Source organism: Nematolebias whitei, chromosome 2 (genome assembly GCF_014905685.2).
Source record: "Nematolebias whitei isolate Nwh7 chromosome 2, NemWhi1, whole genome shotgun sequence".
Lineage (NCBI taxonomy): Eukaryota > Metazoa > Chordata > Actinopteri > Cyprinodontiformes > Rivulidae > Nematolebias > Nematolebias whitei.
In genome coordinates this window covers 7826187-7840614 of record NC_056499.1, presented here as the reverse complement: position 1 = coordinate 7840614, position 14428 = coordinate 7826187, and the positions used below count along the sequence as shown (strand labels likewise).

The following is a 14428-nucleotide window of genomic DNA, read 5'->3' as shown; positions in this document are numbered from 1 at the left end:
ACATGTATATATATATATATATATATATATATATATATACATATATATACAGTATATGTGTGTGTGTTTTTTGCTCATCTTAAGAATTGTTTTTCATGTTTTGCTGTTAATCCCAAAATTTATATAACAAGTATTACCACTTAATTCGTAGAAGGTCTACATCTGCATCAACCTGCAGGCCAAAATTATACCATTCTTAAATTGCAGTTGTGGGCCGCACTAAATCCCTTCAAGAGCTGCAAATGGCCCTTGGGCTGCACTTGAGACACCTCTGCTCTGTAACATAAGTGGCTCAATGTACAATCCTACAACTCATATTCTAACAGAACGTTTTAAATATAAATATCTTCTCTTTTCTACTTCTGTTTGTTTATTGATGTTTTTATTTTTCAGGAAATGATTTAAATGCCGTTTCCATCATTGATCACAAAACTTTCAAAGCACTAAATCAAATCAGAGACAAGGTGCTCACCATTTTCCAACAATCTTGCTGACGTAACCTTTTTTCTTCAGCAACTGCGGCAACAAGATCTCATCTTTGGAGATCCCCCCCACTATCTCCTGGGGTGTGTATGCTACAGAAGAGGCAACATAACAACAAAGGTGTATTGTTCAAAACTTGCCGTGACATGTTTGTCCACACTGCAGATGAAGTGGTCCGAAAAGTGAAAGGAATCGTTTGCAGCTGAAACATTTATGAGCGTTTACCATTTCTGGCATGAGCGTTGGTGGTGTAGAAACCATTTCTGACAGGAAGCCTCCCAGTGAGAAGAGCCGCTCTGGCTGTGGACAAAAACATTTTATGTTGTTCAGTTAAAATAATTCTTCCAAAAATGAAGCGCTTAAACAGAAAATTACATTATTTTTTATCCTTCTAAGATAAAAAAATAAAATAAAGCAATTGATGCAGTCTTTATTAAATAACTAGCAATTATTGAAGGGTTGTCAACATTTTAAATAAAAGTATTGAAAAGTCTGGAAGTGCTCAGAGTGCATAATGAGGACAACTCTCAGCTACCACCACCAAATAATTTAAGCTCAACGTGCACAAAACTGACTGACATCCAGTCATTTTTGTGTTAGCTAATGTTGAGTAGCCATGGCAGCCATCTTGAAAAAGTTTGACTCGAAAATCCATCAGCTGAAGATGTATATTCAATTATTACTTTCAGAGTTTCAACAACTTTGGCCAGTGGTTCATTAAATATTTTGCTAACAGACTGACAGGTGTGCCTCCAACAAGTTTTGAACATAGATATTGTAGTGTTGCGTTCAAGACCACCTAACCCGAGACCAAGTCAAGACCAGAGTGTACTGAGACCGAGAGACAAGACCAAGACTTTTAAGGTCCGAGACAAAGACCTCAAATAAAATAAATAAAATGTAAAATTTTATTATAAAATATTTTTTACCAGTACATTTTGCATCCAATAAAAACAAAGATGTTAACAAATAAACTGGACAACATTCTGGCAATTTAGTGATATTTCCACAGCTGTGGTCTTGAAATAAAATCTCAAGTCCTCAATGTCCAAGACCGAGACCAAAATGCAGTTGAGTCCGAGACGAGACCAAGACCATCAAAAAGTGGTCTTGAGACTGGTCTCAAGTACTACAACACTAAGATATTGTGCAAAATTAATGTTGAAATATGAGTTTAAGATGACGTTCGGCTACAACCACGCTCAGTTTTAGCTCAGTGTTTGTGCAGTTAACTGTTGTATCCAGTTTTGTGCTTGCTCTTGCTGAGTAGCTGTGGTGGCCATCTTGAATTGGGTTGACTCCAAAGGTTTATCAGTGTACATCCAATGATTACTTTCTGAGAGCTCATTAAAATGGGTACACTGGTTCGTGAAGTATTTTGCTAAGACCAAACCACATTCTCCACATGTGACAAGAGCCTCACGAGAACGACACTAGACTGGTTTGCCCGCTTTTCAGCTATGTCACATGGCAACAATTGATTCATCAAAAAAATAAAAACATCGGTCAAAGAAGGTTAAAAACTTAATGGGGGCAGGTATGGAAAACAAAATGCACTTTTAAATTTAAAGAGTAAAACGAGAGGCGATTATCACGTCTTCATCAGACTAAAACAAGCTATTAATACGCTCCCTTTTGAGATGTATGTTATCCTTGAATATGTAAAGTGTCTAACTGTAATATTTTTTGTTCGTTTTAACACAAACTTGTTAACAAATGCGATTCAACTCGATGTCGACTGAAATAAAAATGCAAAACATCTCCTTTTAAAGACTTAAAATATGTTTTATTGATTTGAATTTACAGTATTCATCAATTTTCTTTTATGTTATGTTTGCCCAGGTATCAATGTTGTGACCCTGGTTTAGTTGTGACACTTTTCCCATAAAAGTTCAGCTACAAATTTGAACTTTTAAGTCATAAATGGGCTGTTAGTTCATTGTGAAGTAATCAACGTGCATTAAGCAGCAAGGCAACAGCTGAGCTGAGACAGTTTGTGCTGATTAGAGATCAGTTTTGTGCACTTTTCTGCTGACTCACATGGGGAACAAAGTGGGTTGGCTGTGTAGAAGTTGGTGAAGAGCATGCCCTGAGCAGCCATTGCATCCAGATTGGGGGTCTCTTTGGAAGGCTGACCCAGCACCCCCAAATCCCCCCAACCCATCTGACAAAAACAGAGGAAGACAACTTAGCATGACATTTACAAGAAGCTGACAAACAGCTGTGACTAAAACAAATGGACAGGGCAGATGTGATGAAGTTTTAAGCAAACAAATGAAAAATATCTTACGTCATCCATGAGCATGATGATAATGTTTGGAGGTGAAACATCTGACAGCTTCTCTGCCACCGAATAACATATTAATAAACTTAGGAGGCTTAATGTTGGCGCAGACACACTCATTGCTGTGCTTCAGTCATACAAGCGCCAACATCCAGGAAGTTTTCTGTTTTGCTTTCAAGCTCCTCTTCACGTGCAGCACCTGCGCACGGGAAGTAAAATAAAAGACGTGTTTTCAACAATTAATTTAAGAGATTAACTGATGTTAGCTTTTATTCACATGGGTTTGTTGTACAACTTCATCAGCATCGTAGCGATCTTGTTTTGTGTTGCATTTATCGGCCACTGATAATCTGTAAACTGTTCAAATTTGTCAAGAGGCAGAAATAATGACACGCAGATAAAATGTCACAGTGAACAATTAAACCAACATTATTTTTCGGACTTTATTACTTCTATGGGTAAAGCGGACATATAATTTGATGGAAACATTACAAATTAAGCCAAATATTTAAGTAGATTCTTGTAGAAGCTCGTTTTTCCGTGACTACTTGAATACAACGTATCACGTGACATCAGCTGACAGTTTAGAGGAAAAACACAACTAACATGGCGGTGTGCATAGCAGTTATCGCTAAGGAGGTAAGGATTGCTTGTTAAATGTCCCGTTTTATATGCATTTATACATATATTACATGTTTGATATACGTATAAGGCTTTAATAGTTCAGATAGTCGTTTCCAGCTAATTGTCAGTTGTGTGAAAATGGTCAGCAGGTTGAAATATATTGCAAAATATGCTAACATTAGCGTTAGCATTAGACTATCTGCTGTCAAAACGGATTCTGTTTTCCAAGAGATTTTGACCAAGGTTCTTTTAACTAATTGTTTTATGTTTTCTTGTTATCAGAACTACCCGCTGTATATTCGCAGTGTACCCACTCAAAATGAGCTGAAGTTTCACTACACAGTCCACACCTCTCTGGATGTGGTGGAGGAGAAGATCTCAGCTGTAGGAAAATCTTTAGGAGACCAGAGGGAGCTTTACCTGGGGCTCCTGTATCCCACTGAAGACTATAAAGTGTATCCTTTATGCTTATGTTTCAAACAAATCATCTTAATATTAATGAGTGTAAATTTCTGGTATTTTTTAAAAATATCTACATGTATAAAAATACATGTAGATCACAGCATTGCATTATATTGTAAAGAGAAATAGATAAATGTTTTTATTTGTCAAAAATATATGTTTATAAGCAGCTGGTTATATGGGATCAATCAAAATGTTCTAAACAGACAAAAGCAAAATAGGTGTCAATTAATATACATAATCTATATCCTTGACTGCAAGAAATAGATATGGATATGTAACCAACTCCAAGGTGAAATTTGTGATTGTTGTGGACTCATCAAATACATCATTGAGGGACAATGAAATAAGAAGTGTAAGTTTGAGTTTGTCAAATATCAAAATAATATTTAGACCACCGAGTTGACTATTTTCTTTTTTATCAAATCTAATCTTCCTTAACCCTATATCTACTGAAATGTAAGCGTCATACTTGGTCTTGGATTTTCAAGAGAAGCTGATATACAGGAGCATCGAAAAAATTAGAATACATGTATTGTGAAAGTTATTTTTTTGTTGTAAATAATAAAGTGCTATGTGTTGTCATCATTGCATGTTCCCATGCAAAGATGAAATTGGCTCTCTGCATTTAGCCCATCACATCTGGGGTGCACCCAGGTGGAGCGGTGGGCAGCTATGTGGGCGCCCGGGGAGCAATTTGGGATAGGGTGTCCTGCTCAGAGACACCACGAGATGTGCAATGACCGGGGATTGAACCCAGGACTTTTTGGTCCCAAGTTGGCTGCCTTGCCCCTACATGAACTAACTCCTAAACATGAGCTACAAATGTCTCATTCCTCAAGTCGAGCCACTCCTGAACCAGAGACGATGTCAGGAGCGTCTTACCTGTACTAAAAGAACTGGATTGTTTATCAGCGGTCCAATGACCTCGTTTCAGATTATGCTGGTGAAGATTCTCAGTCATCCAGGTCACGATAAATTTAAAAAACGTTCAATACAAAAACTAAACTTTATTTGTAACAGAAGACATTTCTTCTGTTACAAATGAAGTCCAGTTGTTTTTGTATTGAACATTTTTTTGAACTTTTCAGATTAAATTTTCATGTCATTTTTGGAAATCAAAGCCCCACAGTCTGGGGGAAGAGTGGAGAGGTCCAGAATCCATGTTGCTTGATGTTTTCAGTCAGTGATGGTTTGGGGCCATGTCCTCTGCTGGTGCTGGTCCACTGGGTTTTCTGAAGTCCACAGTCCATGCAGCATCTTCCAGGATATTTTAGAGACTTCATGCTTCCTTCTGTGGAGGAGCTTTATGAAGATGTGGATTTCATTTTCCAGCAGGACTTGGCACTGGCCCACACTCACAAATGTACCAAAGCACTGGCTGTGGAATATTCTAAGAGATACTGAATTTAGGGTTTTCCTTGATCTATAAGCCATTATCATTAAAATTACAAGAAATAAAGGCTTGAGATATTTCACCATGTAATAAATCTGTTTCACTTTCTTAAATTGACAATAAAATCTAAGTAATTTTTTGATGCACCTGTAAAGTGGCTTTTAGTAAGAAAATGTTTCAGACCCTTCATTTTCTTTGAAATATTTTACCTGTGCACTTTATGTAAGAAAATTATTCGATATACAAGTCTCCCTCGTCTATGACTTGAGAAAAGACACGCTGTATTAAACGAGTCGTTGTACAGTTCCCTTGCCATTCACTGCTTTTACCTTTCATTCTTCTAGATGTTCAGAAAACTGCACAATTCTTTCACGGATGTAATGTGCAACCCCTTCTACACTCCTGGTGACCCGATACAGTCCAAGTGAGTTTGTCTTATTGTTTAAACATGTACTAAACAGGATTTTATTTAAAGTTTGTTTTTTGGTCCAGGGCTTTCAATGGGATCGTTTCTGGAATGATGGTACAAACTGGCTGACCATCCACTGTACAGCTCGCCTGCGTGTTTACATGTCGCTTTAATTTTTGAAACATTGTGAATAAACTTAAATATTGTTGAACACAACCATGTTTATTTTATGAGCACTTTATCATTGTTTTATTTAAATCACAAAGCAAATACTTTATAAAGGTACACATAGGGAAGTGTAAATATTACAGACAACACAACATTCCCAGCACGTAAAAAGAGAAGCAGCAGCATAACTTGACTCCCATGCATTCACAGCAACAACCTTGACCTCAGTCAGCTTTCGTCACACCTCACCTAGACGTACGGTTGACTCGGGTCAACCCAGTACGTCACAGGATAAAAAAAAACAAAAAACAACGCCTAAAAGAATTTACAGTTTAAAATCAGTCCCACCCAGCAGAATTAAACTGTAATGCTAACGCTGCTGAGGGTAGTTCTGTCCACTTGACGCTGCCCCCACTTCCTCTGATGGAGGTGTGATGAGAAGAAGACATGGGTAACGTTTTGCAGTTTGTTCGTGGTTTTCCATGTTTCCCCACTGTCTCTTTCCCACAGACTGTCCTCCGTAATAAGGGTGGGGGGATTGGTGTTGAGGTCTCGTCGACTGGTATCGGAATCTTCCTCTTGAGCTGTTTTGGTATCTGGGAGGACGATAACCACGTCCTCTGCCTCTGGCGTGAGCTCCTCCGCCGCCGCCGCCGCCGCCGCCGCCTCCTCCTCCTCCTCCTCCTCCACGTCCTCCTCCCCGGTCTGTGGTGCTGATTCCTGGGAAGTTGGTTCTTTTAGGCATCACCTGAGCCAAAATGACATTCACTTTAGAAGTGGAACTACAACAAAAAGTCAAAAGCAAATTCTGAGCATTTCAATTCACTTCAAGGGCACTTTGTGTAACAAATCTTTGTCGTTGTCTATGGGATCCTTATACCGTCTGGAACCTACATGTGCTAATCGGAATTTAGTAGACAATTGCTAGTATACATCTGGTCAGACTGAAAATTAAACCACATGGTGGTGATAATTACTGTAGACATATCCAAAGTACATTTCAACAACATTTGGCATCGTTAACAGCTTGCTGCAAAGTTGACATATTGGCCCCCCCATTTCCTTAATTTTGGGAAATCGTTCGATACTTGCACGAGAAACCGATTTTACAAACTTTTTTAGCTTTAACAACAATTGTCTGAATTTCATTTATATTTCAGAGCACAACCTCATGGCCAGTTAAAACAAGTTTAGGATATTGTTCAGGGGCATGTTTTTCAACAAAATAAATATTGGAAAATTGAAGGTGCATTGTGACCTTAGAACATTTGACAATGTTGCTTACAAAACCAAACAAAAAAATAATAAATCGGTATCGGCCAAAATCAGAATCGGCAGATCAGACTTTTAGAAATCATTGATGGGCCAGAAAACTGCAATTGGTGCACCTCTACTTCCTGTACCTTACCCAACATAATCTACAGGTGCTGGTCATAAAATTAGAATATCATGAAAAAAAAGTTTAATTTATTTCAGCAATTCCATTCAAAAAAGTGAAACTTGTGTATTATATTCATTCATTACACACATATTTCAAAATGTTCCATTTATTTTAATGTTGATTAGAACTGACAACTAATGAAAACCTCAAGTTCAGTATCTCAGAACATTAGAATATTGTGAAAAAGTTAAATATTCAAGGACACCCGGTGCCACACTCTAATCAGCTAATTAATTCGAAACACCTGCAAAGGCCTTTAAATGGTCCGTCTAGTTCTGTAGCTACACAATCATGGGGAAGACTGCTGACTTGACAGTTGTACAAAAGACAAGCCATTGACACCTTGCACACGGAGGGCAAGACACAAACGGTTATTACTAAAGAGGCTGGCTGTTCAGAGCTCTGTGTCGAAGCACATTAATAGAGAGGCAAAGGGAACGAAACAATGTAGAAAAAAAAAACGTGTACAAACAATAGGAATAACGGCACCCTGGAGGATTGTGAAACAAAACCCATTCCAAAATGTGGGAGGAGATTCACAAAGAGTGGATTGTAGCTGAAGTCAGCACTTCAAGAACCACCATGCACAGACGTATGCAAGACAAGGATTTCAGCTGTCGCATTCCTTGTGTCAAGCCGTTCTTGAACAAGACGGCATCAGAAGCATCTTGCCTGGGACTGCTGCTGAGTTATGTTCTCTGATGAAAGTAAATTTTGCGTTTCCTTTGGAAATCAAGGTCCCAGAGTCTGGAGGAAGAGAGGAGGGGTACAGGATCCATGTTGCTTGAGGTCCAGTGTCAAGTTTCCACAGTCAGTGATTGTTTGGGGGGGCATGTCATCTGCTGGTGTTGGTCCACTGTTTTCTGAGGTCCATGGTCAATGAAGCAGTCTACCAGGAAGTTTTAGAGCACTTAATGCTTCCTGCTGCTGACCAACTTTATGGAGATGCAGATTTCATTTTTCAACAGGACTTGGCACCTGCACACAGTAGCAAAGCAACCAGTACCTGGTTTAAGGACCATGGTATCCCTGTTCTTTATTGGCCAGCAACCCCATATTGACCTTAACCCCATAGAAAAATCTATGGGGTATTGTGAAGAGGAAGATGCGATATGCCAGCCCCAACAATTCAGAAGCTGAAGGCCACTATCAGAGCAACCTGGGCTCTCAACACCTGAGCAGTGACACAAACTGAGACTCCATGCCACGCCGCATTGCTGCAGTAATCCAGGTAAAAGGAGCCCCAACTAAGTATTGAGTGCTGTGCATGCTCATACTTTTCAGTTGGCCAACATTTCTAAAAATCTTTTTTTTTTTAAATTAGTCTTAAAGTAATATTCTAGTTTTCTAAAATACTGAATTGGGGGTTTTCATTAGTTGTCCGTTATAATCATGATTATGGGCGGCTGTGGCTGAGTGGTTAGAGCAGTCATCCTCCAATGCAAGAGTTGGGGGTTCAAATCCACCAGCAGTCACATGCCAAAGTGTCCCTAGTCAAGACACTGAACCCCTCATTGCTTCTGATGTGTGTCCCATCAATGTATGAATGTGATAAAAGCACCGACTATTCTCTTTAGAATTATTTGTTGCATTAGCTTTGTAGAGATCTGGTAGTGGACATGAATGGGTAAATGAGGACAGATTGAGTGCCTTGATACGATAGAAAGGTGCTAGATAAGTACAGTCCCTTTACCATTTATAATCATTAACATTAAAAGAAATAAACATTTGAAATATATCAGTCCGTGTGTAATGAATGAATATCATATAGAAGTTTTACATTTTGAATGGAATTACTGAAATCAAATAAACTTTTTCATGATATTCTAATTTTATGACCAGCACCTGTACATCCAATTGTGTATGAAATAGATAGATCAATAACATGGTTAATCTTTGATGTAATTTTTGATAATATGTAGTGTGAAAGCATAGCCTAAAGAGAAGGGCTTAATTTGCAAACCGATCGATGCCGGTACACAAATAGCCAGAGGGTCGAATGGGGACGGGGTCCTCCCCCATAAAAATCTGAAAAAAAAAAAAAAAAAAAAAAAAAAAAAAAAAATGCAGGAAATGGCAAATGATTTAAACAGGCTGTTAAACATCCAAGTTTATCTACATTTGTAAACAATCACTATTTTAGAGAGCTTTGTGTGTGAATAGAGCAGCTCCGATTCTGTCAAGCGTAGTAACCCCCTCCCCCCCACTTCATGGTTCCAGGTCAGACTATTTTCCGCTGAATTCAGTCCTGCGCGTTGCTCCAATCTCAAATGCCTCTGCCTTAAGGTGCTTCAATTCTTGGTTGTTCAACTAAGGACAGTCCATCATTTTATTATTTATTTTTTTAAATGAAAGTAAATTAGACTCTGACATTTTGATAGATGTCATTTTGACAAATTAATGCCGTTGTTTTGAAATGTGAGGTTTGTGTGAATACTACAAACGTTTCATTTATTTGTATTTTTTTTTTTACTGTAAGCTTTTTTTATTTACATGCATTATGTTTGAAATGACGGGCAGCACGGTGGCGCAACTGGTAGAGCTGCTGCCTCTCAGCGAGCAGGTCCTTGGTTCAAATCCCGATCCGGGGGCCTTTCTGGGTGGAGTTTGCATGTTCTCTCTGTGCATGCGTGGGTTTTCTCCAGGTACTCCGGTTTCCTCCCACAGACCAAAAACATGCATGTTAGGCTAATTGGCAACTCTAAATTGTCCCTAGGTGTGAGTGAGTGAATGGTTGTTTGTTTCGTTTGTCTCCATGTGGCCCTGTGATGGACTTGCGGACCCATCCAGGGTGTACCCTGCCCCTCGCACAGTGATAACTGGACATTGGCACTGGCGACCCCCGTGACCCAAAATGGAAGAAGTGGGTAAAAGATAATGGATGGATGTTTGAAATGCATGCGCGAGTTCCGACATATCAGCAGTTGTGCGTGCTCTGCAGAGATGTCTGAGATGCTTCTGTGCGTACATCCACTCCACAGACTGGAGGGCAACGTCTCCTCATTTTATTTTTAATAAATAGTTTTTAAATAAAATTAATTAATTTAATTAATTAATTAATAGCAATTTAGTTGGTCTGTTTAATTGTATAGTTTTGAGATTTTTAATAAAAATGCATGATGACTTTGGACTCTTAGGGGTCCAGAGATTCGAGTTACCGGATCCAAGCAAACCGTTTCACACCCTGTCAAAATAAAGAGTTTCCGGATTGTGTTCCGGCAGGATCCGTCTCAAATTAAGCACCGTTTGAGAATGGAAAAAAAAAACTAACACCCCCCACTCCCCAAAAAAGAAACATCTGGCTAATTTAAGATTTTCTGAACCGCATGCATTCTTCAGATAGATTTGTTGGGTATTCCCCAGCCTAAAACAGCTCCTAATTACTGAAAGTAATTTCTGTAGCGTAAACCTAATGACATCACTGCATTGATCATGTGAGTAGCTGGTTTTGGCTGTCAGCAGCAAACTGGTTGATCCACTATGAGAATGTGCCATTTATAAGACTGAGCTGAATACAGCACCTCAGACTGAAGAAGTCTTTTGGATGAAAGACGAAACGTTTCTACTTTTAATTTATTTATTTTTTTGAATGTCCAGAGGACCAGACTTAACTTTTTCTACCTGGATTATTGAGCATGCATCAGGACATCACTGCTGCCCTTACCTTCAGAACTCTTCCTCTGAACAACGTCTCATGCAAACCAATAGCACTCTGCACGGAGTCTCGATCAGTGAATTCAATGTAAGCAAAGCTGTGAAGGACAAAAAAAAAAAAAAAAAGGCAAAACTATTACAAAATGATTGGTTTTACATGTAGGCAATAACCAAACATTAATAGGCACCTATATTAAAAAAAATATATATATAGACCCTACCCCTTGGGATGACCAGAGAATCTGTCACACAGGATAGTAACTCTGTTCACAGGACCACAGCCATTGAAATGGATCTCCAGCTCGTCTGCAGTAGCTCCATAATCTACCTGGGATTTATTCATCGTGTCAGACCAGAGTTGTAAAAACATGTATGATGAGACAACAGATACAGAAGCCTTACATTTCCAACATAGATTGATCGGTTGTCTGCATCCATCCGCTCCTCTGGAGTCATATTGTAGAAGGGTCCTGTGATGAAGGGAATATAAACATGAAATGTAAAAAAAAAAATAATATCTATGCAAGGCTTCTTTGGTTTTGTTGACCTCCAGTCAGAGTCTATGGTTGAACCCTTAGCTTTTTCCATGTTGCATTGTCCTTAGGCAAAACACTGATTACTTCCACCATTATCCATATTTGCAATGTGTTCTAGACCTAAAAAAAATACCCCGTTCCTTTAATTGCATATCTGTTGTAGGAATGAACCCACAGGAATGAAAAGATGAGTTCTACAGAGACAAAATAATAGCCTCAGGCAGTAAGACAGTCACTTCTGGTTCTCTGCAGCTCACTGCTTCGTCTCATTGGGCAGTGATGAGGCACAACACTGCTGTGACCACAGCAAAGTGTCCCAGGTGTTGGCCAGATGGCAAAGAATGTAGTCATCTCCTGTGACTTGAGGCTGCAGTGCACCTGGCTAAACAAATATGTACATTCCTCCTGCCGAGCCCTTCCAAAAAGCATAATCCAGTATTTAGCAGCACAACAACAGGTGTAGAAAACATGTGAACTGCCTCACCAGGTCGAGGGCTGTTGGTTAGGAGCTGCATCTCCTCCATGTCATATCGGTCATCCTCCTCCTTAAGTTTCTCCGTCTCATCTTCCATTTCCAGCTCTTGAACCCTTGCTTTAATGGCCATCAGCTCCTAAGACAAAAAAAAAAAAAAAAAAAAAAAAAAATGAAAACAAAGCACTTTAACCCCTGGCAGCTAAACTGAATATACTCCGTAGCTAAGGCACACATCACAATGGCTTAAGACCCTATGATTTATTAGAACATGGCTAGTTTACAAACTTTGAACACCTTTAAGAGAAGGTAATCATGATGCTCTGCTTGAAGCATTTGTCCATCATGTTTGGCTCAGCTACACCCTCCTTTCAATCTCACTACACCATGTCAGCAGAAAGTACCCACAAAGATCATGCCCGGACCACATCCTGGATCCTGCTGGAAGATCACACCACAGCCCTGACACCGATGGCGTGATTGGATCATCACCTAGGCATGAATCCAGCGTGACATCCTGCTTCAAAGTTTTACAGACCAAGCCACATCAGTGCATAGGCATCACATCACGCGCTCATATTTACCTGTTCAATAACTTTCATGGTCATGGCATCAAATTTTCTTTGAATTAAAGTAATGTATTAAGTTTAGTCGACTGACTTCGACTTAGATATCACCAAAACATGCCTTCTGTTAACGTAATTAGAAATTAATTCATGCTTTAGTTACTGTAACTTCCTCTATTCTGTTTTAAACTCATGGTGCTTTGCCACTGAACTCTCGTGGTTCTGTATCACACCAGTTAAAAGGACTGGTGGGGACACCCCTTAAGATCCAAACCAAACAAACCAGACTAGTTTATATAAAGAAGGGTCATCTTCCAGTGTAAAAAAAAAAAAAAAAGGACCTAAAGATAAGTGGAAAAAAGGGGAAATGATTGAGGGCACAAATCATGTTTGGGTCCTAGTAATTATTTTAAAACACCAGAGGACAAGAAGAAATGCACTGAAGCTTTGTGCTTTAATATCCACAAGCAGAGACTGGCAAAAAAAAAAAAAAAAAAAACAGTCAATGCATGTTTATAATAATAATAAAGGTGTTCACTCACCAAATGGAAGGCCCATTTCACTACTGGCAGTCACATGTTTAGAAGCTAAATTTAATTGCATTTAATGAACCAAATGTCTAAAAAAGCAACTCAACCATCTAATAAAATAAAAATAATTCACGGGACATGCAACACAGTATACAAGCCTGTCAGTGTCCACGTAATAACGCTGCAGACTGGGCCCACAGTCATTGTCCTCAGCAGCCTGATGCTAACACAAAAGTAGCTAGCTAGCTCCTCGTGAACGTGACAATCTGCGCGTGAACATAAACGCCCCCCCAGCAAAAAGACGTTAAAAACTCACCGGGTCCTCGTTATAATGCGCGCCCTCAACGTAGCGGTAGTCCAGATGATGATTTTCCGCCATGATCCTGACTTCACTGCTCCGGCATAATATCTGCGAAACCCGACTGGAGCTTCCCCGAAAACAAACAACAACAAACCCGCTACAAAAACACCCTCTCACCGGAAGGAGCTGAGCTGATGGTGAACAAAGGCGACAACTGATAGCATATGAGGTAAGCTAATAGAGATCACCTGTGTGAGGGAGACGTCATCACGCGCTGGACTGATTGACTCAGTGATGCTGCGCACGTGACGGTGATGCTAGAGGGAGGCGAGCTCCCAGGGACGTATCTAAACTTTCTGAGGACCCGGGGCCACGTTAGGAAACACATTGTAACTTTCAACGCTAAGAGTGTGAATGCTTGTTTGTCTCTATGGCTATTTTCACTGCAGGGTTTAATGCTTAATTCCAATTTTTTGGCTTAGATCTGATTTTTTTTTTTTTTTAATAAATTAATGTTTACATTATAATTTAAACATGACCATAATCAGACTACAGTGTGAATAGTCCATGGCCCTGAAGTGACCCACAGAAGAGGTGATGTCACATTCAGCTAGAGCTGTTCGTTTCCTTATCCAGCCGGGTTAAAGATCCAAGTCCACACACTGAATCAGGACCCATGATGTACAAAATCAATCAATCCATCCATCCATCCATCCATCCATCCATCCATCCATCCATCCATCCATCCATCCATCCATCATCTTTTACCCACTTCTTCCACCTTGGGTCACGGGGGTCGCCGGTGCTCATGTCCGGTAATCATTGTGTGAGGGGCGGGGTACACCCTGGACGGGTCGCAAGTCCATCACAGGGCCACTGTACAAAATCATTCACATACATTATAAAAGCAAATTAGTAAATGTTATCTAAGGCAGGGATGCCCAATCGGTCGATCGCCAAATATCGGTCGATCGCCATCTATTGGTCAATCGCCATCTATCGGTCAATCACCATCTATCGGTCAATCGCCATCTATTGGTCAATCGCCATCTATTGGTCAATCGCCATCTATCGGTCGATCACCATCTATCGGTCAATCGCC

At 39.7% G+C, this 14428-nt stretch overlaps 3 protein-coding genes across 3 annotated transcripts in view; 1 reads left to right on the top strand and 2 right to left on the bottom strand.

Annotated features, from left to right (window-relative positions):
- The window catches only part of galns (galactosamine (N-acetyl)-6-sulfatase), a 41451-nt gene extending 38648 nt beyond the window's left edge, over nucleotides 1-2803 (bottom strand). The window contains exons 1-4 of the mRNA XM_037696393.1: nucleotides 2774-2803; nucleotides 2524-2647; nucleotides 709-783; nucleotides 473-575 (exon numbers count right to left, since the gene is read on the bottom strand). Coding sequence (XP_037552321.1) covers nucleotides 473-575; nucleotides 709-783; nucleotides 2524-2647; nucleotides 2774-2788 — 317 coding nt within the window. The 5' untranslated portion in view covers nucleotides 2789-2803. The remainder of the gene's footprint in view (nucleotides 1-472; nucleotides 576-708; nucleotides 784-2523; nucleotides 2648-2773) is intronic.
- Nucleotides 2804-3342: 539 nt separating this feature from the next.
- On the top strand, nucleotides 3343-5790 carry trappc2l (trafficking protein particle complex subunit 2L). Its single transcript, XM_037696382.1, has 5 exons — nucleotides 3343-3406; nucleotides 3674-3846; nucleotides 4121-4208; nucleotides 5594-5673; nucleotides 5742-5790. The coding sequence occupies exons 1-5, from the start codon at nucleotides 3374-3376 to the stop codon at nucleotides 5785-5787; spliced, it is 420 nt and encodes a 139-aa protein (XP_037552310.1). The 5' UTR covers nucleotides 3343-3373; the 3' UTR covers nucleotides 5788-5790.
- Nucleotides 5791-6008: 218 nt separating this feature from the next.
- pabpn1l (PABPN1 like, cytoplasmic) lies at nucleotides 6009-13613 on the bottom strand. Its single transcript, XM_037696371.1, has 6 exons — nucleotides 13342-13613; nucleotides 11942-12068; nucleotides 11324-11391; nucleotides 11143-11249; nucleotides 10932-11019; nucleotides 6009-6574 (listed from the first exon to the last, which is right to left on the bottom strand). Exons 1-6 carry the CDS (start codon nucleotides 13402-13404, stop codon nucleotides 6197-6199), a joined length of 831 nt encoding a protein of 276 aa, XP_037552299.1. The 5' UTR covers nucleotides 13405-13613; the 3' UTR covers nucleotides 6009-6196.
- Nucleotides 13614-14428: the final 815 nt, after the last annotated feature.

Bases quoted from the DNA above. Each gene is read 5' to 3' on its own strand.
- trappc2l (XM_037696382.1), top strand. From the start codon at position 3,374: ATGGCGGTGTGCATAGCAGTTATCGCTAAGGAG. The intron at 3,407-3,673 runs GTAAGGATTGCT...TCTTGTTATCAG, and splicing joins TAGCAGTTATCGCTAAGGAG to AACTACCCGCTGTATATTCG. The intron at 3,847-4,120 runs GTATCCTTTATG...TGCAAGAAATAG, and splicing joins CCCACTGAAGACTATAAAGT to ATATGGATATGTAACCAACT.
- pabpn1l (XM_037696371.1), bottom strand. From the start codon at position 13,404: ATGGCGGAAAATCATCATCTGGACTACCGCTACGTTGAGGGCGCGCAT. The intron at 12,069-13,341 runs GTGAGTTTTTAA...TTTTTGTCTTAG, and splicing joins CGCATTATAACGAGGACCCG to GAGCTGATGGCCATTAAAGC. The intron at 11,020-11,142 runs GTAGGGTCTATA...TGTCCTTCACAG, and splicing joins TTCTCTGGTCATCCCAAGGG to CTTTGCTTACATTGAATTCA.